This window comes from Oncorhynchus gorbuscha, linkage group LG03 (genome assembly GCF_021184085.1).
Source record: "Oncorhynchus gorbuscha isolate QuinsamMale2020 ecotype Even-year linkage group LG03, OgorEven_v1.0, whole genome shotgun sequence".
NCBI lineage: Eukaryota > Metazoa > Chordata > Actinopteri > Salmoniformes > Salmonidae > Oncorhynchus > Oncorhynchus gorbuscha.
Genome location: NC_060175.1, coordinates 12,325,208 through 12,351,277, shown reverse-complemented (window position 1 = coordinate 12,351,277; position 26,070 = coordinate 12,325,208). Strand labels below are relative to the sequence as shown.

Sequence of the window (26,070 nt, the reverse complement as noted above, 5' to 3'; positions counted from 1 at the left end):
TTATCTTTACTACTATAGCCTATAGGGTGTTATCTTTATTACCATAGCCTATAGGGTGTTGTCTTTATTATTATAGCCTATAGGGTGTTATCTTTATTATTATAGCCTATAGGGTGTTATCTTTATTATCATAGCCTATAGGATGTAATCTTTATTACCATAGCCTGTAGGGTGTTATCTTTATTACCATAGCCTATAGGGTGTTATCTTTATTATTATAGCGTATAGGGGGTGTTATCTTTATTATTATAGCCTATAGGGTGTTATCTTTTTTATTATAGATTATAGGGTGTTATCTTTATTACCATAGCCTATAGGGTTTTATCTTTATTATTATAGCCTATAGGGTATTATCTTTATTATCTTAGCCTATAGGATGTTATCTTTACTACTATAGCCTATAGGGTGTTATCTTTACTACTATAGCCTATAGGGTGTTGTCTTCATTATTATAGCCTATAGGGTGTTATCTATATTATTATAGCCTATAGGGTGTTATCTTTATTATTATCGCCTATAGGGTGTTATCTTTATTATCATAGCCTATAGGGTGTTATCTTTATTACCATAGCCTATAGGGTGTTATCTTTATTACCATAGCCTATAGGGTGTTATCTTTATTACCATAGCCTATAGGGTGTTATTTTTATTACCATAGCCTATAGGGTGTTATCTTTATTATTATAGCGTATAGGGGGTGTTATCTTTATTATTATAGCCTATGGGGTGTTATCTATATTATTATAGCCTACAGGGTGTTATCTTTATTATTATTGCCTATAGGGTGGTATCTTTATTATTATAGCCTATAGGGTGTTATCTTTATTATCATAGCCTATAGGATGTTATCTTTATTACCATAGCCTATTGGGTGTTATCATTATTATTATAGCCTATAGGGTGTTATCTTTATTATCATAGCCTATAGGATGTTATCTTAGTACCATAGCCTATAGGGTGTTATCTTTACTACTGTAGCCCATAGGGTGTTATCTTTATTACCATAGCCTATAGGGTGTTATCTTTATTACCATAGCCTATAGGGTGTTATCTTTATTACCATAGCCTATAGGGTGTTATCTTTATTATCAAAGCCTATATGATGTTATCTTTATTACTATAGCCTATAGAGTGTTATCTTTACTACTATAGCCTATAGGGTGTTGTCTTTATTATTACAGCCTATAGGGTGTTATCTTTATTATCATAGCCTATAGGATGTTATCTTTATTACCATAGCCTATAAGGTCTTATCTTTACTACTATAGCCTATAGGGTGTTATCTTTATTACCATAGCCTATAGGGTGTTGTCTTTATTATTATAGCCTATAGTGGGTGTTATCTTTATTATTATAGCCTATAGGGTGTTATCTATATTATTATAGCCTACAGGGTGTTATCTTTATTATTATTGCCTATAGGGTGTTATCTTTATTATTATAGCCTATAGGGTATTATCTTTATTATTATAGCCTATAGGGTGTTATCTTTATTATCTTAGCCTATAGGATGTTATCTTTACTACTATAGCCTATAGGGTGTTATCTTTATTATCATAGCCTATAGGATGTTATCTTTATTACCATAGCCTATTGGGTGTTATCATTATTATTATAGCCTATAGGGTGTTATCTTTATTATCATAGCCTATAGGATGTTATCTTAGTACCATAGCCTATAGGGTGTTATCTTTACTACTGTAGCCCATAGGGTGTTATCTTTATTACCATAGCCTATAGGGTGTTATCTTTATTACCATAGCCTATAGGGTGTTATCTTTATTACCATAGCCTATAGGGTGTTATCTTTATTATCATAGCCTATATGATGTTATCTTTATTACTATAGCCTATAGAGTGTTATCTTTACTACTATAGCCTATAGGGTGTTGTCTTTATTATTACAGCCTATAGGGTGTTATCTTTATTATCATAGCCTATAGGATGTTATCTTTATTACCATAGCCTATAAGGTCTTATCTTTACTACTATAGCCTATAGGGTGTTATCTTTATTACCATAGCCTATAGGGTGTTGTCTTTATTATTATAGCCTATAGGGTGTTATCTTTATTATTATAGCCTATAGGGTGTTATATTTTTTATTATAGCCTATAGGGTGTTATCTTTATCATCATAGCCTATAGGATGTTATCTTTATTACCATAGCCTATAGGGTGTTATCTTTACTACTATAGCCTATAGGGTGTTATCTTTATTATCATAGCGTATAGGGTGTTATCTTTATTACCATAGTGTCACGCCTTGGTCATTGTATTTTGTGTTTTTGTTATATGTTTGGGTAGGCCAGGGTGTGACATGTGTTTATATGTTGTATTCGTATTGGGGTTTGTATTATTTGGGATTGCGGCTGATTAGGGGTGTGTCTAGTTAGGCTTGGCTGCCTGAGGCGATTCTCAATCAGAGTCAGGTGCTTGTCGTTGTCTCTGATTGAGAACCGTATTTAGACAGCCTGACTTTCGATTTTGTATTTTGTGGGTGTTTGTTTCTGTCTCTGTTTAGTAGTCACCAGATAGGCTGTAATTAGTTTCACGTTTCGTTTGTTGTTTTCGTATTTCAGTTATTTCATGTACCGTTTTCATTTATTAAAGTCATGAGTAACCTACACGCTGCATTTCGTTCTGACTCTCTACTTACAACAGACAAACGTTGTTACAGAAACACCCACCACTCACAGACCGAGCAGCGTGTGAACTGGCAGGATCTAAAGGAGGACGTTATGGACGGTAGAGGCATGGATTATACGATGTGGGAAGAAATCGACAGGTGGGCGGCCGACCCAGAGCGAGTGCAGGAGCCCGCCTGGGATTCCCTGCAGCAATGCGAAGAGGGCTATAGACGAATGGAGTCGAAAAGGAGAACACGGCGACGCAGAGAGAATACCGAAAGTAAACCCCAAATATTTATTAGGGGAGAGCGCAGAGAGAGAGTGGCTGAGTCAGGAGTCAGACCTGAGCCTACTCTCCCTGTTAATTGTGAAGAGCAGTTGCAATGGGAGAGGCTGCACCACTTGGAGAAATGGACATGAGAAGACGTGTTGGATGGTAAAGGTTGTTACACTTGGGAGGAGATATTGGCCGGAAGAGATCGCCTCCCATGGGAACAGGTGGAGGCACTAAGGAGAGCAGAGGCAGCCGGAGATAGGAGCCGACGATACGAGGGAACACGGTTGGCAAGGAAACCTGAAAAGCAGCCCCAAAAAATTATTGGGGGGGGATAGAAGGGAGAATAGTTATGCCAGGTAGGAGACCTGTGCATACTCCCTGTGCTCACCGTTGGGCTAGAGAGACCGGGCAGGCACCGTGTTATGCTATGGAGCGCACAGTGTTTCCAGTGCGGGTGCAGAGCCAGGTGCGGCACATACCAGCCCTTCCTATTGGCCGGGCTAGAGTGGACATCGAGCCAGGTAAGCTTGGGCAGGCTCGGTGCTCAAGAGCTTCAGTGCGCCTGCACGGTCCGGTCTATCCAGAGCCACCTCTACACACCAGTCCTCCGGTAGCAGCTCCCCACACCAGTCCTCCGGTAGCAGCTCCCCGCACCAGGCTTCCTGTGCGTGTCCTCGAGCCAGTACCACCAGTTCCAGCACCACGCACCAGGCCTCCAGTGCACCTAGCCTGTTCAGCGCAGCCAGCGCTTTTCTCCTCTCCTGCGCTGTTGGAGTCTCCCGCCTGTTTAGCACAGCCAGAGCCTTTCTACTCTCCTGCGCTGCCGGAGTCTCCAGTCTGCCCAGCGCCGCCAGTGCTCCCAGTCGGCCCAGCGCGGCCAGTGCTCCCAGTCGGCCCAGCGTGGCCAGTGCTCCCAGTCGGCCCAGCGTGGCCAGTGCTCCCAGTCGGCCCAGCGCGGCCAGTGCTCCCAGTCTGCCCAGCGCTGCCAGTGGTCCCAGTCTGCCCTGCGCCGCCAGCCCTGCCAGTCTGCCCGGCGCCGCCAGCACCGCCAGTCTGCCCAGCGCCGCTAGTGCTCCCAGTCTGCCCAGTGCCGCCAGTCTGCCCAGCGCCGCCAGTCTGCCCAGTGCCGCCAGTCTGCCCAGCGCCGCCAGCCTGCCCAGCTCCGCCAGCATGCCCAGCACCGCCAGCCTGCCCAGCGCCGCCAGTCTGCCCAGCGCCGCCAGTCTGCCCAGCGTCGCCAGTCTGCCAGGATCCGCCAGAAGTGCCAGTCTACCAAGATCCGCCAGAAGTGCCAGTCAGCCATGATCTTCTAGATCACCCAGACAACCTGAATCATCCAGTTCCACCAGCCAGCCAGGATTTACCGGAGCCTACTACCTGCCTGAGCTTCCTCTCAGTACTGGGCTTCCTCTCAGTACTGGGCTTCCCCTCAGTACCGGGCTTCCCCTCAGTCCCGAGCTGCTCCTCTGTCCCGAGCTGCCCCTCTGTCCCGGGCTGCCCCTCTGTCCCGGGCTGCCCCTCTGTCCCGAGATGCCCCTCTGTCCCGAGATGCCCCTCTGTCCCGAGATGCCCCTCTGTCCTGAGATGCCCCTCTGTCCTGAGATGCCCCTCTGTCCTGAGATGTCCCGAGCTGCCCCTCTGTCCCGAGCTGCCCCTCTGTCCCGAGTTGCCCCTCAGTTATGTGGGGATCTGGGTGAGGACTATTAGGCCATGGTCGGCGGAGAAGGTGGATGATCCCAGGACGCGAAGGGGAGGAACTAGGACATTAATGGAGTGGGGTCCACGTCCCGAGCCAGAACCGCCACCATGGACAGACGCCCACCCGGACCCTCCCTATGCTCTTGAGGTGCGTCCGGGAGTCCGCACCTTAGGGGGGGGGGGTTCTGTCACGCCTTGGTCATTGTATTTTGTGTTTTTGTTATATGTTTGGGTAGGCCAGGGTGTGACATGGGTTTATATGTTGTATTCATATTGGGGTTTGTATTATTTGGGATTGCGGCTGATTAGGGGTGTGTCTAGTTAGGCTTGGCTGCCTGAGGCGATTCTCAATCAGAGTCAGGTGCTTGTCGTTGTCTCTGATTGAGAACCGTATTTACACAGCCTGACTTTCGCTTTGTATTTTGTGGGTGTTTGTTCCTGTCTCTGTGTAGTAGTCACCAGATAGGCTGTAATTAGTTTCACGTTTCGTTTGTTGTTTTCGTATTTCAGTTATTTCATGTACCGTTTTCATTTATTAAAGTCATGAGTAACCGACACGCTGCATTTCGGTCTGACTCTCTTCTTACAACAGACGAACGTCGTTACACATAGCCTATAGGGTGTTATCTTTATTACCATAGCCTATAGGGTGTTGTCTTTATTATTATAGATTATAGGGTGTTATCTTTATTATTATAGCCTATAGGGTGTTATCTTTTTTATTATAGATTATAGGGTGTTATCTTTATTATTATAGCCTATAGGGTGTTATCTTTACTACTATAGCCTATAGGGTGTTATCTTTCCTACTATAGCCTATAGGGTGTTATCTTTATTACCATAGCCTATACGGTGTTATCTTTATTACCATAGCGTATAGGGTGTTATCTTTATTACCATAGCCGATAAGGTGTTATCTTTATTACCATAGCCTATAGGGTGTTATCTTTATTACCATAGCCTATAGGGTGTTATCTTTATTATTAAAGATAATCATCTGTTATCTTTATTATTATTGCCTATAGGATGTTATCTTTATTATTATAGATAATCATGTGTTATCTTTATTATTATAGATCATCATCTGTTATCTTTATTATTATTGTCATTCCCTGACCTTAGAGAGCCTTTTTATGTCTCTATTTGGTTTGGTCAGGGTGTGATATGCGGTGGGCATTCTATGCTTTGTTTTCTCTGTTTTTCGTTTTCTATGTTTTGGCCGGGTATGGTTCTCAAGCAGGGACAGCTGTCTATCGTTGTGTCTGATTGGGAACCGTACTTAGGTAGCCCATTTTCCCTCGTTGTGGGTAGTTGTCTTTGTTTGTGGCACTACAGCCCTTAAGCTTCATGGTCGTTTTGTATGGTTTATTGTTTTGTTGGCCTCATTTTAAATAAAGGAAAAATGTATGCTCACCACCCTGCGCTTTGGTCCAGTCCTTTCGATGGCCGTGACAATTATAGCCTATAAGTGTTATCTTTCTTACTACAGGTTATAGGATGTCATCTTTATTATTGTATAATAATAAATCTCTCTCTCTCTCTCTCTCTCTCTCTCTCTCTCTCTCTCTCTCTCTCTCTCTCTCTCTGTCTCTCTCTCTCTCTCTCTCTCTCTCTCTCTCTCTCTTTCTCTCTCTCTCTCTCTCTCTCTCTCTCTCTCTCTCTCTCTCTCTCTCTCTCTCTCTCTCTCTCTCTCTCTCTCTCTCTTTCTCTCTTTCTCTCTCGCTCGACAGGCATCCAGCTACAGCTCACTGTGATACAGATATCAGAGGAGAGTGGTGTGAGTGTACGGAACTGTTCTTTGTCTTCAGGGAGAAAATCAGAGACTCAGTTAATCTCCTGTGAATCTCTTTGTTGAGAGAAAGATCCCTAAGATCAAAGACAGAAAAGAGAGTTTATATATAGTCTATAAATACCTATCACAATGACTTAGCAACATAATATAAAGGAAGGATGGTAGGGGAGGTATAATATAAAGGTAGGAGGTTAGGGGAGATATAATATAAAGGTAGGAGGGTAGGGGAGGGTAGGGGAGGTATAATATAAAGGTAGGAGGGTAGGGGAGGTATAATATAAAGTAGGAGGAAAAGGGAGTATAATATAAAGGTAGGAGGGTAGGGGAATAATATAAAGGTAGGAGGTTAGGGGAGGTATAATATAAAGGTAGAAGGATGGTAGGGGAGGTATAATATAAAGGTAGGAGGTTAGGGGAGATATAATATAAAGGTAGGAGGGTAGGGGAGGGTAGGGGAGATATAATATAAAGGTAGGAGGGTAGGGGAGGGTAGGGGAGGTATAATATAAAGGAAGGAGGGTAGGGAGGTATAATATAAAGGTAGGAGGGTAGGGGAGGTATAATATAAAGGTAGGAGGTTAGGGGAGGTATAATATAAAGGTAGAAGGGTAGGGGAGGTATAATATAAAGGTAGGAGGGTAGGGGAGATATAATATAAAGGTAGGAGGGTAGGGTAGGGGAGATATAATATAAAGGTAGGAGGGTAGGGGAGGGTAGGGGAGGTATAATATAAAGGTAGGAGGGTAGGGTAGGGGAGGTATAATATAAAGGTTGGAGGGTAGGGGAGGGTAGGGGAGGTATAATATAAAGGAAGGAGGGTAGGGTACTTATAATATAAAGGTAGGAGGGTAGGGGAGGTATAATATAAAGGTAGGAGGGTATGGGAGGTATAATATAAAGGTAGGAGGGTAGGGGAGGTATAATATAAAGGTAGGAGGGTAGGGGAGGTATAATATAAAGGTAAGGTATGGGAGGGGTAGGAGGGTAGGGGAGGTATAATATAAAGGTAGGAGGGTAGGGGAGGTATAATATAAAGGTAGGAGGGTAGGGTAGGTATAATATAAAGGTAGGAGGGTAGGGGAGGTATAATATAAAGGTAGGAGGGTAGGGGGTAGGGGAGGTATAATATAAAGGTAGGAGGGTAGGGTAGGTATAATATAAAGGTAGGAGGAGGGTAGGGGAGGTATAATATAAAGGTAGGAGGGTATGGGAGGTATAATATAAAGGTAGGAGGGTAGGGGAGGTATAATATAAAGGTAGGAGGGTAGGGGAGGTATAATATAAAGGTAGGAGGGTAGGGTAGGTATAATATAAAGGTAGGAGGGTAGGGGAGGTATAATATAAAGGTAGGAGGGTAGGGTAGGGGAGGTATAATATAAAGGTAGGAGGGTAGGGGAGGTATAATATAAAGGTAGGAGGGTAGGGGGGAGGTATAATATAAAGGTAGGAGGGTAGGGGAGGTATAATATAAAGGTAGGAGGTAGGGGAGGTATAATATAATGGTAGGAGGGTAGGGTAGGTATAATATAAAGGTAGGAGGGTAGGGGAGGTATAATATAAAGGTAGGAGGGTAGGGTAGGTATAATATAAAGGTAGGAGGGTAGGGGGGAGGTATAATATAAAGGTAGGAGGGTAGGGGAGGTATAATATAAAGGTAGGAGGGTAGGGGAGGTATAATATAAAGGTAGGAGGGTAGGTATAATATAAAGGGGAGGTATAATATAAAGGTAGGAGGGTAGGGAGGTATAATATAAAGGTAGGAGGGTAGGGTAGGTATAATATAAAGGTAGGAGGGTAGGGGAGGTATAATATAAAGGTAGGAGGGTAGGGTAGGGGAGGTATAATATAAAGGTAGGAGGGTAGGGTAGGTATAATATAAAGGTAGGAGGGTAGGGTAGGGGAGGTATAATATAAAGGTAGGAGGGTAGGGGAGGTATAATATAAAGGTAGGAGGGTAGGGGAGGTATAATATAAAGGTAGGAGGGTAGGGGAGGTATAATATAATGGTAGGAGGGTAGGGTAGGTATAATATAAAGGTAGGAGGGTAGGGGAGGTATAATATAAAGGTAGGAGGGTAGGGTATGTATAATATAAAGGTAGGAGGGTAGGAGAGGTATAATATAAAGGTAGGAGGGTAGGGGAGGTATAATATAAAGGTAGGAGGGTAGGGGAGGTATAATATAAAGGTAGGAGGGTAGGGGAGGTATAATATAAAGGTAGGAGGGTAGGGTAGGTATAATATAAAGGTAGGAGGGTAGGGGAGGTATAATATAAAGGTAGGAGGGTAGGGTAGGGGAGGTATAATATAAAGGTAGGAGGGTAGGGGAGGTATAATATAAAGGTAGGAGGGTAGGGGAGGTATAATATAAAGGTAGGAGGGTAGGGGAGGTATAATATAAAGGTAGGAGGGTAGGGAGGTATAATATAACTAGATTATAATACATAATAAATTGCTTCACTGTGTGTCCGCCTCTGCATTGCTGCTCTATGGAGTTTTACGCTGAGTCCCTTTTACTTTGTGATGACTGCTAATGTTAAAGGTCTTTATAAAATACGTTTGATTGATTGATCTGCTGCCAGCGGACCAGTAGACTGAAGACGGGCAGAAGACACATTTCAGTTCTACACAATAATGGACACTAGAATTGGCCCATGTATTAAAGTGAATAAGATGCTATTTAGTTACCTGGAGAAGACTGGTCACTGGAAGCTACCAGAGTAGCAGGGGTGGGCCGACGTCTTCTGATCTGGAGAGAAACAGACAGAACTGACATCAGTATTCAAGAAATCGAGAAAAAGTACATTAAGAAACCAAGAAAAACACAAGATTTTGTGGTGATGGTGTTTGCTTAGAGATATAATTAAGATGTGTTGTGGGGTTAAAAAAAAAACTCCAACAACAGTATTGCACCCACACAAACAGCTTACCTCATCCTCAACTCCCTCAGTTGCACAGACACACACACGTACACACACACACCAGCGGTTCTGAGCTGTAGCTGCCAGCCTTGCTGAGTAAGGACGAACGACATGTGAGGTCCAATCCTACTGTTGTTTCTAAATGCTGAAATCTGCAATTACAAAACAGTCTAGTTGGCTTTCTGTCCACTGCTCTGACGACGAGCTCATGTCTGAAGGAGATGACACCTGCGAGCGTTAAAAAAAAACACGCCCTGTTAAGAACTCTTTTTATTTTTAAAATATTTTTTATATATATATTGACATTCAATGTCGCACACTGTTATATATGTGTATCTTGTACTGGAGTGACAAAAACAGTCAGCACCATGATGATAGTTTTAGAGGCAGAGTTAGGAGAGCTTCTTCACCTGCTGTTTATCACAATTTTTCTCTGATTTAAGTATAGCCTACATGTAAGGAAGACAAGATGGAATTCATAGAACAACACAGTAGCAAAACTCCTAACCCAACCTCGGTTGGGATGCGAAACACTCTACACGCAGAAACAAGAAACGGAGGCTGAGTTCACACAGGCAGCCCAATTCTGATGTTTTTATTGGCGAAAGAGTGGATCCGATTGGGTCAAAAGACCAATTAGTGGGAAAAGATCATAATTGGGGCAGCCTGTGTAAAAACAGCCTCTGAAAAGCTTTGAAATGCATATGTTACTACTGAAGAAAATGCTTACCTAATGAGAGTCTTGCTCTGCTTTCTTAGTTAACGATAAGGGTTTATTTAATAGAGACTCATTATGGGATTTGATGTCATCTCCTTGATGACGTACTGCTCACTAGTCAATGTTATCTCCTTGATGACACACTGTTGCTCACTAGCCAATGTTATCTCCTTAATAATACACTGCTCATTAGTCAATGTTATCTCCTTGATGACACACTCCTGCTCACTAATCAATGTTATCTCCTTGATGACAGACTGCTCATTAGTCAATGTTTTCTCCTTGATGACAGACTGCACATTAATCAATGTTATCTCTTTGATGACGCACTGCTCATTAGTCAATGTTATCCCCTTAAATGACACACTGCGCATTAGTCACTGTTATCTCTTTGATGACGCACTGCTCATTAGTCAATGTTATCTCCTTGAATGACACACTGCTCATTAGTCAATGTTATCTCCTTGAATGACACATGGCTCATTAGTCAATGTTATCTCCTTGAATGACACACTGCTCATTAGTCAATGTTATCTCTTTGAATGACACACTGCTCATTAGTCAATGTTATCTTCTTGAATGACACACGGCTCATTAGTCAATGTTATCTCCTTGAATGACACACTGCTCATTAGTCAATGTTATCTCTTTGATGATGCACTGCGCATTAGTCACTGTTATCTCTTTGATGACGCACTGCTCGTTAGTCAACGTTATCTCCTTGAATGACACACTGCTCATTAGTCAATGTTATCTCCTTGAATGACACACTGCTCATTAGTCAATGATATCTCCTTGAATGACACACTGCTCATTAGTCAATGTTATCTCCTTGAATGACACACTGCTCATTAGTCAATGTTATCTCTTTGAATGACACACTGCTCATTAGTCAATGTTATCTCCTTGAATGACACACTGCTCATTAGTCAATGTTATCTCTTTGATGATGCACTGCTCATTAGTCAACGTTATCTCCTTGAATGACACACTGCTTATTAATCAATGTTATCTCTTTGATGATGCACTGCTCATTAGTCAACGTTATCTCCTTGAATGACACACTGCTCATTAGTCAATGTTATCTCTTTGAATGACACACTGCTCATTAGTCAATGTTATCTCCTTGAATGACACACTGCTCATTAGTCAATGTTATCTCTTTGAATGACACACTGCTCATTAGTCAATGTTATCTCCTTGAATGACACACTGCTCATTAGTCAATGTTATCTCTTTGATGATGCACTGCTCATTAGTCAATGTTATCTCCTTGAATAATTGGGTATGCAGACCAAAAGAGGATTCATTTCCTTTCACACACAACCAGAGAAAGACTGTGTATAAGAAGCAACATCTCTCTTTCTTTTGGTCTTTCACACCAGATGGAGAGACTATGAAAGCATATTTGGGTCCTTGAAAAGTGCAGTATTAAACACCATGTCTTATTATTGCTGTTAGAAGTGTCCCACTGGGGCCCACTGGGGCCCACACTGGTTGATTGTGTGGTCAGTGTTGTTTTCACTTTTACAGGAACATTGCTCACCTCATCTCATCTCCTGTCTGTCGAGGATATTAAAAAGGTTTATTTATTTTGTTTGCTTGTGTCAATACCTTTTCATATTCACCCAACCCGCAGCTGAAGAGCCCCTCCAGTACCGCTCTCCTCAGGATTCCCTTCAGCCCTCCAGCCCTCCAACCCGCCAGCCCTCCAGCCCTCCAGCCCTCCAGCCCTCCAACCCTCCAGCCCTCCAGCCCTCCAACCCTCCAACCCTCCAGCCCTCAGCCCTCCAACCCTCCAGCGCTCCAGCCCTCCAACCCTCCAACCCTCCAGCCCTCCAGCCCTCCAGCCCTCCAGCCCTCCGACCCTCCAACACTCCAACCCTCCAGCCCTCCAACCCTCCAACACTCCCCCTATTCCTACTTATTTTATTGATATTTATCCAGCATATGTGTGTGTGTGTGTGTGTGTGTGTGTGTGTGTGTGTGTGTGTGTGTGTGTGTGTGTGTGTGTGTGTGTGTGTGTGTGTGTGTGTGTGTGTGTGTGTGTGTGTGTGTGTGTGTGTGTGTGTGTGTGTGTGTGTGTGTGTGTGTGTGTGTACCATATCTTATGCTACACACACACATTATTCCATACTTACTATACCATACCGCGATACCATATCTTACCATACCCTACCATATCATACATCAATACCATACCATATCTTACCATACCCTACCATACCTCAATAGCACACCATACCTTAATACGATACTATATCTTATCATACCCTACCATACCTCAATACCACACCATACATCAATACCATACCATATCTTACCATACCCTACCATACCTCAATACCACACCATACATCAATACCATACCATATCTTACCATACTATACCTCAATACCATACCATACCTCAATACCAAAATATAATATCTTACCATGCTATACCTCAACACCATACCATATCTTATCATACTATACCTCAACACCATACCATATCTTACCATACAATACCTCAGTCACCAGTATACTTTTATTTACAAAGCCATTTGGGGTTAACTACCGTTTTATTTGAGATTTGAAATCTCTTTTTCAAAAGCGTCCTGGCCATGATAGGCAGCACCAAGTCATTACACAATTACAGACAAACAACATGATAAACTACAAGTAATACAGTAAAAACCATAGAATTCACAAGAGTATAACAAAATTATAAAACAGCAAATTAAAAACATTGACAGGTCAGGGAATCAGTCCCAAGATCATTCATCAGTGATTCATAAATACCAATCGGGACAAGTCCTTCCAGTTTAAAAATATTTTGTTGATGAGTACATAAAAACCCTGTCAGGATTTGGCCAGGGTTATTATTATTATTATTATTGTTCCAGTTCTTGGTCACTAGATGCCCCCATTGAGCCTTTTGACCTTTTGTTTTCCCTTGATCCCCATTATTATTTGCACCTGTGCCTCGTTTCCCCTGATTGTATTTAAACCCTTTGTTTTCCTCAGTCCTTTGCTCTGTGTTTGTATGTTAGCACCCAGCCCTAGTACTCTGTGAACTCTTGTTGATCCCGGTGGACTCTCTTGTGGAATTCTGTTTTTTGTTCTTGTTTGTTTGTTTGTTTTTGAGTATCTTTTTGAGGCTTTTTGTGCTATACCTTCCACCTTGTGGATTTACCTTTTTGTCTTGGAGGATTACCTTTGTTCTTGTGGAATTCATTTTGAGGTTGTGGAGTTACATGTTTTCCTGAAGAACTTCACTTTTTACTTTATTAAATACACCGTCTCAAGTACTGCTGTGTCTGCCTCATCTTCTGGGTTCTGCCAACTATTCGTGACTCAGTTGGTTAAGTGACTGTTTCTCACTCCGGAGACCCGGGTTCATAACTGGGTCCTGACAAACCCATTTACCAAATTTAGTTTGGACATTTGGAACAGTTAGCAGGATAAAGTCCAGCGAATGAAGAGAGTACCCACCACATCTCTGAACAATAAAAATGCCCAAATAAAAAGGTAGTAAACCCAAAAGGGCTTTGTAAATAAACGTATACCAGTGCCTGAGCCTACGAGTGACTAGAGAAGGCCAGCCAACCCTGGTATACAAAGTGCAGTGGTGCGTAAGGGTTTTGCGGTTTAAAATAAATCTCAAAGTGCCATGGTAAAGTATCCCCATATTCATATATAAAATATCCCCATAGTCTAGAAAAGGCATAAATATAGCTGATACTAGCCTCCTCCTGGCTTCAAAAGAAAAACGGGTCTTATTCCTAAAATAAAATCCCAATTTCAGCTTCAATTTTTGTGTAAATTGTTGAATATGCGATTTAAAAGAGAGGCCGTCATCAATTAAAATTCCAAGATATTTATATGAGGTTACAGTCTCAATATCCTTGCCCTGACAGGTAATAATAGGTGAAAAGTTCAGAGGTCTATTTCTTGCTTTAGAAAACACCATTAGTTTAGTTTTGTCAGTATTGAAGATAAGCTTCAATTGACACAAGGTTATGCTGAACAGTATAAAAAGCATTTTGTAAGTTCTGGAAAGCTTTTGTAAGAGACGAGGCACAACAGTAAATAACAGTACCATCTGCATAAAAATGAAGTTGAGCATTTTGGACATTTTTGTCTAAATTGTTAATATAAATAGTGAATAAGAGAGGACCAGGTACAGAGCCTTGGGGCACACCATTACTGACAGACAATTTAACCGTCATGAGTGCACTGAGTTCTATCAGACAGATAGTTAGCAAACCATGTAACTGCATGCTCCGAAAGACCTACACTCGACAATCTCTGCCTTAGTATAGCATGATCAACTGTATCAAAAGCCTTAGAGAGATCAATAAAAAGTGAGACACAGTGCTGTTTTTTGTCAAGTGCTTCGGTGATATCATTTAAAACCTTCATGGCTGCTGTAATTGTGCTATGCTTTGTCCTGAAGCCGATTGGTACATTGATAAAATAGAGTTAGTATATAAAAACTATGTTATCTGTTCACTCACAAGGGTTTCAAGTATTTTCACCAGGTGTGACAGCTTTGAGATTGGCCTATAATTATTTACAAGAGTTGGATCTCCCCCTTTTAAAAGTGGTAGGACAAATGCTGATTTCCAGATCTTTGTAATTTCATTACATTCCAGGGTTAGATTGAACAAAGATGTAAGTGGTTCAGCTATGAAATCAGCTGCCAGATTTAAAAATCAGGGATCCAAAAGATCAGGACCTGCAGGTTTTCTCTGATCTAAGGATTTCAGGGCTTTATGTACCACCGGCACTGAGAATGGCAAAAAGCTACAAGTTTGACCAGCTCTCACTGGTTCATCCACACAGGGTTGTATAGAGACAGAGGACACTGAATCAAACAGCCTACCAGATGATGCAAAGTCCTCAGTGAAACAATTCAGCAATTCAGTTTTGTCATATACAGCAAGAAAGTCCTTCAATACACATGACAGTAATTCATTAACATTACTGTTACCAGACATAGACTTAATAGCCTTCCAAAACGTTCTATGGTCATTCAGGTTATCAGTGGTAACAGACATAAAATATTTTGACTTGTTCTTCCTGAGAAGAAAAGAACACTTGTTTCGTAACTGCCTAAAAAATAAGCCAATCAGCATCAGAACATGATTTCCTTGCTTTAGCCAAGACTAGATTATGGTCGTGAATAATATTAGACAGCTCAGAAGAAAACCATGGATTGTCCCGCCCTTTAACCCTGAACCTGCGGAATGGGGCCTGTTTGTTTACTATTTGGGAAAAACCATCATGAAAGAATTTCCAGACAGTTTCCACATCAGGGATAAACTCAATCTGCTCCAGTCAAAATAAAACAAATCATGAAAGAAAGTCTGCTCATTAAAACTCTTCAAATGTCTCTTATGAATAAAACGTGGGTTTGTCGATGGAACCTTAGTATTTCTAACTGGAACAACAGCACAATGCTCACAGAACAGGGCTCCGGGCAGCCGAGCGGAAATGGAGGAAAACTCACCTCCCTGCGGACCTGGCATCCTTTCACTCCCTCCTCTACATTTTCCTCCTCTGTCTCTGCTGCTAAAGCCACTTTCTACCACTCTAAATTCCAAGCATCTGCCTCTAACCCTAGGAAGCTCTTTGCCACCTTCTCCTCCCTCCTGAATCCTCCCCCCTCCTCCCTCTCTGCAGATGACTTCGTCAACCATTTTGAAAAGAAGGTCGACGACATCCGATCCTCGTTTGCTAAGTCAAACGACACCGCTGGTTCTGCTCACACTGCCCTACCCTGTGCTCTGACCTCTTTCTTCCCTCTCTCTCCAGATGAAATCTCGCGTCTTGTGACGGCCGGCCGCCCAACAACCTGCCCGCTTGACCCTATCCCCTCCTCTCTTCTCCAGACCATTTCCGGAGACCTTCTCCCTTACCTCACCTCGCTCATCAACTCATCCCTGACCGCTGGCTACGTCCCTTCCGTCTTCAAGAGAGCGAGAGTTGCACCCCTTCTGAAAAAACCTACACTCGATCCCTCCGATGTCAACTACAGACCAGTATCCCTTCTTTCTTTTCTCTCCAAAACTCTTGAACGTGCCGTCCTTGGCCAGCTCTCCCGCTATCTCTCTCTGAATGACCTTCTTGATCCAAATCAGTCAGGTTTCAAGACTAGTCATTCAACTGAGACTGCTCTTCTCTGTATCACGGAGGCGCTCCGCACTGCTAAAGCTAACTCTCTCTCCTCTGCTCTCATGCTTCTAGACCTATCGGCTGCCTTCGATACTGTGAACCATCAGATCCTCCTCTCCACCCTCTCCGAGTTGGGCATCTCCGGCGTGGCCCACGCTTGGATTACGTCCTACCTGACAGGTCGCTCCTACCAGGTGGCGTGGCGAGAATCTGTCTCCTCACCACGCGCTCTCACCACTGATGTCCCCCAGGGCTCTGTTCTAGGCCCTCTCCTATTCTCACTATACACCAAGTCACTTGGCTCTGTCATAACCTCACATGGTCTCTCCTATCATTGCTATGCAGACGACACACAATTAATGTTCTCCTTTCCCCCTTCTGATGACCAGGTGGCGAATCGCATCTCTGCATGTCTGGCAGACATATCAGTGTGGATGACAGATCACCACCTCAAGCTGAACCTCGGCAAGACGGAGCTGCTCTTCCTCCCGGGGAAGGACTGCCCGTTCCATGATCTCGCCATCACGGTTGACAACTCCATTGTGTCCTCCTCCCAGAGCGACAAAGAACCTTGACGTGATCCTGGACAACACCCTGTCATTCTCAACTAACATCAAGGCGGTGGCCCGTTCCTGTAGGTTCATGCTCTACAACATCCGCAGAGTACGACCCTGCCTCACACAGGAAGCGACGCAGGTCCTAATCCAGGCACTTGTCATCTCCCGTCTGGATTACTGCAACTCGCTGTTGGCTGGGCTCCCTGCCTGTGCCATTAAACCCCTACAACTCATCCAGAACGCCGCAGCCCGTCTGGTGTTCAACCTTCCCAAGTTCTCTCACGTCACCCCGCTCCTCCGCTCTCTCCACTGGCTTCCAGTTGAAGCTCGCATCCGCTACAAGACCATGGTGCTTGCCTACGGAGCTGTGAGGGGAACGGCACCTCAGTACCTCCAGGCTCTGATCAGGCCCTACACCCAAACAAGGGCACTGCGTTCATCCACCTCTGGCCTGCTCGCCTCCCTACCACTGAGGAAGTACAGTTGCCGCTCAGCCCAGTCAAAACTGTTCGCTGCTCTGGCCCCCCAATGGTGGAACAAACTCCCTCACGACGCCAGGACAGCGGAGTCAATCACCACCTTCCGGAGACACCTGAAACCCCACCTCTTTAAGGAATACCTAGGATAGGATAAGTAATCCTTCTCACCCCCCCTTTAAGATTTAGATGCATTATTGTAAAGTGACTGTTCCACTGGATGCCATAAGGTGAATGCACCAATTTGTAAGTCGCTCTGGATAAGAGCGTCTGCTAAATGACTTAAATGTAATGTAATGTAAATGTTAAATCATTACAAAAAACACCAACCGCAGAATATTTATGTGGAACTTTTGTCAATATCAAATCAATCAGGGGTTCTTTTTTGGGGCATTTAAGTTTTGGGTGAGTGGGTGAGTTAATCAACTAGGTAAGATTCATAGAATTACAAACATTTTTAAATCATCAGACACTGGCTTTAACCAACACCAGTTGAGATCACCAATCAAGATCATTTCACTGTAAAGATGTCTAGACAGAAGGTTCATCAGAGAAGAAAATACATCACCGAGAGCAGAGGAGGGTCTATAACAACCAATCATAGTTATAGAGAGGCCCTTTGAAACCTCAATATTCAGGTTTCTCAATATTGCAAGAAATTCAAACTGTTTACAAATAGTTTCAGACTTTGCCACACTTACAGGGAATTTCGTTTTTACATATTTAGCCACACCCCCACCTTTCTGAACTCGATCAGTACGATAAACATTGTAACTACTTATACAAATATCCTTATGAAAAACAGACTTGCTGAGCCAGGTTTCAGAAAACACAATTACATCAGCATCAGTTGATTTACCCCAAATCCTAACCCCATCCATTTTTAACGAGATGCTGCGTACATTTAAATGAAAAATACATCTAGATTTAAAATCAGAAGGGGTTTGAAGACATTGCATATCAGGGCCAGGGTTAGGTTGCACGTAACCTGATCTCAACAAAAGACCTCTGTTTAATAACCTTGCACGGCTTCTCTTTTTAAGAGACCTACTGCAAGCAAATTCTACAAGTGAGTTTCTAGACAATACAAAACAATCACTTAAACCCATCAGACTTTGGTAGAGACACAAATTCGTACTGTTCACATCATGCCACAAGTGCATCGGCACATGGACGAGTGACCGAGTGAAAAAGAGCGAGTTCCTGCAGACAAAATGTCTAATGGATGGGAGAGCACATTGTCAGATGTACTCACCCAGCGGCAATGTTCGTTTTCAGTGCACAAAGCAATACCACGAAAATTGTAATTTTCTCTGAGAAATGTAAAAAATAGAGACCAAGGAAGGTAAGGGGAGAGAGGGGCAGCGTGTATGTATGAGTCTGAATGTGAGTGTTTGCGCGTGTGAGTAGATTGGGTGTTGAGGTCGATTGAGAGAACGGGTTGGGGATTGTTGAGCTGCCTCTGACAGCCAGGCGAAGAGCAAAAAGGAGCAGCTTGGACGAGACACTCAGCAGACGAAGGAGGAACTCAGGCCAGCCAGAGATAGAGTTACTTTGGTCAACTTCAAGTAATGAAGTGCCGAGTTGATCTTTACACCAGCAAAAGAAAATTAGTTTGCACTACACAACAAGGAAGTTACTCAACCATAAATAAATAGGTTATTAGTAGGTTAAAATGTACTAGTCACAGACAAACGACATGACATGCTGCCATCTTGAACACTCGTGGACCACTAAGTAGTCTACTGGAGCAAGGCTCTGGAGCAATGAACCGCCCTTGCTGTCTCTGCCTGGCCGGTTCCCCTCTCTCCACTGGGATTCTCTGCCTCTAAACCCTATTACAGGGGCTGAGTCACTGGCTTACTGGTGCTCTTTCATGCCGTCCCTAGGAGGGGTGCGTCACTTGAGTGGGTTGAGTCACTGATGTGATCTTCCTGTCTGGGTTGGCGCCCCCCCCTTGGGTTGTGCCGTGGCGGAGATCTTTGTGGGCTATACTCGGCCTTGCCTCAGGATGGTAAGTTGGTGGTTGAAGATATCTATCAAAGGGGAGTCAAAAAGGAAGCGGAATATAGTTTTTATGTACCTGTAACTTCCTCTTCAATAAAAGGAATTAACAAAGAGGATTATGTCTTAATTCTTAAATAAATATGTCCTTCTGTAGCTCAGTTGGTAGAGCATGGCGCTTATAACGCCAGGGTAGTGGGTTCGATCCCCGGACCACCCATACGTAGAATGTATGCACACATGACTGTAAATCGCTTTGGATAAAAGCGTCTGCTAAATGGCATATATTATTATTATTATAGTGGTGTGGGGGCTGTGCTTTGGCAAAGTGGGTGGGGTTATATTCTTCCTGTTTGGCCCTGTCCGGGGTACCTGTCTCATTCTCCAGTATTTATATTTCAGTAGTTTATGTGTCGGGGGGCTAGGGTCAGTTCGTTATATCTGGAGTACTTCTCCTGTCTTATCCGGTGTCCTGTGTGAATTTAAGTATCCTCTCTCTAATTCTCTCTTCTCTCTTTCTTTCTTTCTCTCTCTCGGAGGACCTGAGCAGTAGGACCATGCCTCAGGACTACCTGGCATGATGACTCCTTGCTGTCTCCAGTCCAACTGGCCGTGCTGCTGCTCCAGTTTCAAATGTTCTGCCTGCGGCTATGGAATCCTGACCTGTTCACCGGACGTGCTACCTTGTCCCTGACCTATTATTTGACCATGCTGGTCATTTATGAACATTTCAACATCTTGGCCATGTTCTGTTATAATCTCCACCCGGCACAGCCAGAAGAGGAGGCCACCCCTCATAGCCTGGTTCCTCTCTAGGTTTCTTCCTAGGTTTTGGCCTTTCTAGGGAGTTTTTCCTAGCCAACGTGCTTCAACACCTGCATTGCTTGCTGTTTGGAGTTTTAGGCTGGGTTTCTGTACAGCACTTTGAGAGATCAGCTGATGTACGAAGGACTATATAAATAATTTTGATTGGATTTGATTTGATTTGATCTTACCATACCGTACCTCAATTCCATACCATATCTTACCATACCATACTTCAATATCATACCATATCTTACCATACCCTACCATACCATACCTCAATACCATACCATATCTTACCATACCATACCTCAATTCCATTCCATACCATATCTTACCATACCATACCTCAATACCATACCATACCTTAATAGCATACCATATCTCAATATCATACCATATCTTACCATACCATACCTCAATACCATACCATACCTTAATACCATACCATACCTCAATACCATACCATATCTTACCATACCATACCTCAATTCCATATCTTACCATACCATACCTCAATACCCTACCATACCTTAATAGCATACCATATCTCAATATCATACCATATCTTACCATACCCTACCATACCATACCTCAATACCATACCGTATCTTACCATACCATACTTCAATATCATACCATATCTTACCATACCATCCTTCAATATCATACCATATCTTACCATACCATACCTCAATTCCATACCATACCATATCTTACCATACCATACCTCAATTCCATACCATACCATATCTTACCATACCATACCTCAATACCATCCCATACCTTAATACCATACCATATCTCAATGTCATACCATATCTTACCATACCATCCTTCAATATCATACCATATCTTACCATACCATACCTCAATTCCATACCATACCATATCTTACCATACCATACCTCAATACCATACCATACCTTAATAGCATACCATATCTCAATATCATACCATATCTTACCATACCATCCTTCAATATCATACCATATCTTACCATACCATCCTTCAATACCATACCATATCTTACCATACCCTACCATACCTCAATACCATACCATACCTCAAATCCATACCATACCATATCTTACCATACCATACCTCAATACCATACCATACCTTAATAGCATACCATATCTCAATATCATACCATATCTTACCATACCATCCTTCAATATCATACCATATCTTACCATACCCTACCATACCATACCTCAATACCATACCGTATCTTACCATACCATACCGCAATACCATACCATACCATATCTTACCATACCATCCTTCAATACCATACCATATCTTACCATACCCTACCATACCTCAATACCATACCATACCTCAAATCCATACCATACCATATCTTACCATACCATACCTCAATACCATACCATACCTTAATAGCATACCATATCTCAATATCATACCATATCTTACCATACCATCCTTCAATATCATACCATATCTTACCATACCCTACCATACCATACCTCAACACCATACCATATCTTACCATACAATTCCTCAAAACCATACCTTAATACCATACCATATCTTACCATACTATATGTTAATATCATACTATATCATACCATACCATAATACCATAACATATCTTGCCATACTTGACCATACCATAATACCTTACCATATCTTACCCTACCATACCTTAAAGGATACCATACCATAACTTAATTCCACACCATAGTCCTGGTAACCCCAGGAGGTGCACATTTTAGTGTTTGTCCTAGCACTACCCACCTGATTCAAATAACAATTCAAATCATTATTTGAGTCCGCTGTGAAGTGCAAAAATCAAAACGTGCCCCTAGGGGGGCCTCAGGACTGAGTTAGGGAAACGCTGTATTAATACCATACCAAGCCCTCGTAGCGGCTCTCATCAACACACACACACACACACACACACACACACACACACACACACACACACACACACACACACACACACACACACACACACACACACACACACACACACACACACACACACCACTGCCCCCAGAGCCTTAATCCATCCCGTTTTCCTTTCAGCTCTTTCTCCTTCACATTCAACACTGCATAACTCACAAATTGAGAAGAAAAGAGAGAAAGCCATAGATTCTGTTATTGTTGCTTCTGTAAAAGAAGTGTCAAATATGAAGAGATTCCAGCTCTTCTGATGGATCGACCAGAGTAACAATAGAATGAATTGAACTGGCTGATTCACATGGAGCACCATACTCCTCTCTCGGATTCATATGCAATATTGCTCCCAGTATAACAAAAGACGATCCATCTCTGTCCTGACGTTTTTAATCTAATGTTCCCATGTTGTATCAAATAAAATAAAATGTTATTTGTCACAAGCACTGAATACAACAGGTGTAGACTTTACAGTGAAATGCTTACTTACAAGCCCTTAACCAGTTTTCAGAAGAATTGGTGTTAAGAAAGTACTTACAAAAATAAACTGAAGTAAAAAAAACAAAAAAAAGGAAGAAAAAATGTGAAAAAATAACTAATAATTAAAGAGCAACAATATTATAACAGTAGCCAGGCAATATACAGGGGGTACCGGTGCAGAGTCAACATGTTGGGGTTAGGCGAGGTAATTGAGGTAGTATGTACATGTACGTAAAGGTAAAGTGGCTATGCATAGATAATAAACAGAGAGAAGCAGCAGCGTAATGATTGGGGGGGGGTCTTATGGCTTGAGGGTAGAAGATGTTAAGAAGCCTTTTTGACCGAGACATGGCACTCCGGTACCACTTGCCACCCAGTAGCAGAGAGAACAGTCTATGACTAGGGTGGCTGGCGTCTTTGGCAATTTTTAGGGCCTTGCTCTGACACCACCTGGTATAGAGGTCCTAAATGGCAGGAAGCTTGGCCCCAGTGATGTACTGGGCCGTATGCACTACCCTCTGTAGTGCCTTGTGGACAGAGTCCGATCAGTTGACATACCAGGCGATGATGCAACCAGTGCTCTTGATGGTGCACCTGTACAACTTTTGAGGATTTGAGGACCCATGCCAAATCTTTTCAGTCTCCTGAGGGGGTATAGGTGTTATCGTGCCCTCTTCACGACTGTCTTGGTGTGTTTGGACCATGATCATTTGTTGATGTGGACATCAAGGAACTTGAAGCTCTCAACCTGGTCCACTACAGCCTTGTCGATGAGAATGGGGGTGTGCCCGACCCTCCTTTTCTAGTAGTCCATGATTATCTCCTTTGTCTTGATCACATTGAGGGAGAGGTTGTTACCCTGGCACCATACTTCCAGGTCTCTGACCTCCTCCCTATTGGATGTCTCATTGTTGACGGTGATCAGGCCTACCACTGTTGTGTCATCAGCTAACTTAATGATGGTGTTGGAGTCGTGCTTGGACATGCAGTCATGGGTGAACAGAGAGTACAGGGGGGGACTGAGGAAGTCCAGGATCCAGCTGCAGAGGGAGGTGTTCAGTCAGAGGGTCCTTAGCTTAGTGATGAGCTTTGAGGGCACTAAGGTGTTGAACGCTGTGCTGTAGTCAATGAATAGCATTCTCACATAGGTGTTCTTTTTGTCGGTGGGAAAGGCATTATGGAGTGCAATAGAGATGGCATTATCTGTGGATCTGTTGGGGCGGTATGAAAATTGGTTTAGGTCTAGGGTTTCTGGGATAATGGTGTTTATGTGAGACATGACCAGCCTTTCAAGGCACTTCATGCCTACAGACATGAGTGCTACAGGTTGGTAGTCATTTAGGCAAGTTACCATGTTGTTCTTGGGCACAGGGACTACGGTGGTCTGCTTGAAACATGTTGGTATTACAGGCTCGGTCAGGGACAAGTTTAAAATGTCAGTGAAGACATTTGCCAGTTGGTCAGCGCATGCTTGGAGTACATGTCCTGGTAATCTGTCTGGCGCGGCGGCCTTGTGAATGTTAACCTGTTTTAAGGTCTTACTCACATCGGCTACAAAGTGTGTGATAACACAGTTGTCCGGAGAAGTTGGTGCTCTCATTCATGCTTCGGTGTTGTTTGCCTCGAAGCGACCTTGGAAGTCATTTAGCTTGTCTGGTGGGCATGTGTCACTGGGCAGCTCGATGCTTCCCATTTTAGTCCGTAATAGTTTTCAAAGCCCTGCCACATCCGACAAGCATCAGAGCTGGTGTAGTACGATTCAATCTTAATCCTGTATTGACGCTTTGCCTGTTTGATGGTTCGTTGGAGGGCATAGCGGGATTTCCTATAAGATTCCGGGTTAGAGTCCCGCTCCTTGAAAGCGGCAACTCTACCCTTTAGCTCAGTGCAGATGTTGCCTGTAAACCATAGTTTCTGTTTGGGGTATGTACGTACGGTCACTGTGGGGACGACGTCATCGATGCATTGATGAAGCCAGTGACTGGTGTGGTGTACTCCTGAATGGCATCGGAAGAATCCTGGAACTTATTCCAGTCTGTGCTTGCAAAACAGTACTGTTGCTTAGCATCTGCGTCATCTGACCACTTCCGTATTGAGCGAGTCACTGGTACATCCTGCTTTAGTTTGTGCTTGTAAGCCGGAATCAGGAGAATAGAGTTAGAGTCAAATTTGCCAAATGGAGGTAGAGGGAGAGCTTTGTACGCGCCTCTGTGTGTGGTGTAAAGGTGGTCTAGAGTTTTTTTTCTCCTCTGGTTGCACATGTAACATGCTGGTAGAATGAGGTAACACGGATTTAAGTTTCCCTGCATTAAAGTCCCCGGCCACTAGGAGCGCTGCCTCTGAATGAGCATTTTCTTGATTGCTTATGGCCTTATACAGCTTGTTGAGTGTGGTCTTAGTGCCGGCATTGGTTTGTTGTGGTAAATGGAAAGCTATGAAAATATAGATGAAATCTCTTGTCATGCCGGTGAAAGAGGACCCAAAAGCGACTTGGCGAAAACAGAGTCTTTAATCCAACTTTCACTAAATGACGAGGACAAACTGGAGACTGATCTTGAACAGCAGGTGAACAGCAGGTTGCCTCGGGAAGGCACTTGAACCAGACAGACTCAGACACCTGCTCACCACGCAGCATCTGAGCAAAAACGACACGACAGGGCGATACACAAACACAGCACGGTGAACTAGACAAGGAACCGACAGGACAGGAACGGAACACAAAGGAAGAAATAGGGACTCTAATCAGGGAAAGGATCGGGAACAGGTGTGGGAAGACTAAATGATTGATTAGGGGAATAGGAACAGCTACGATAGAGAGAAGAGAGAGCGAGAGAGTGAGAGAGGGAGGGGAGAGAGAGGGATAGAAAGAGGGAAAGAACCTAATAAGACCAGCAGAGGGAAACGAATAGAATGGGAAGCACAGGGACAAGACAAGATAATAAATGACAAAACATGACAGTACCCCCACTCACCGAGCGCCTCTGGCGCACCGAGGAGGAACTGGCGGCAACAGAGGAAATCATCAATGAGTGAACGGTCCAGCACGTCCCGAGACGGAACCCAACTCCTCTCCTCAGGACCGTAACCCTCCCAATCCACTAAGTATTGGTGACCCCGGAGGAGAACGCATGTCCATGATCTTATGTACCTTGTAAATAGGTGCGCTCTCGACAAGGACGGGAGGGGGAGGGAAGACGAACGGGGGTGAAGAAAGGGCTTGACACAGGAGACATGGAAGACAGGATGGACGCCAGTCGCACAGCGACAGGATTGACGACCTGGGAGACACGGAACGGACCAATCATCCAGCTGTCGTAAGAGGAAGGTTGCGAGTGGAAAGCCACACTCTCTGGCCGTTCACCTTGGACTCTTAACGTTTATTGGCGGCTCTCACAGTCTGTGCCCTGAAACAAAGTGCAGACCTCACCCTCCTCCAGATACGTTGGACAAACGCTGAGCGGAGGGAACGCTGGACTCGGCAAGCTGGGATGAGAACAGAGGAGGCTGGTAACCCAGACTACTCTGAAACGGAGATAACCCGGTAGCAGACGAAGGAAGCGAATTGTGAGCGTATTCTGCCCAGGGGAGCTGTTCTGCCCAAGACGCAGGGTTTCTGAAAGAAAGGCTGCG

At 43.5% G+C, this 26,070-nt stretch overlaps 1 protein-coding gene across 2 annotated transcripts in view; it reads right to left on the bottom strand.

Annotated features, from left to right (window-relative positions):
- The window catches only part of LOC124025884 (protein phosphatase 1 regulatory subunit 1A-like), a 67,121-nt gene that overhangs the window by 22,292 nt on the left and 18,759 nt on the right, over positions 1-26,070 (bottom strand). For both annotated transcript variants that reach the window (XM_046339201.1, XM_046339203.1), the window contains exon 2: positions 9,082-9,142. In XM_046339201.1, coding sequence (XP_046195157.1) covers positions 9,082-9,142 — 61 coding nt within the window. The remainder of the gene's footprint in view (positions 1-9,081; positions 9,143-26,070) is intronic.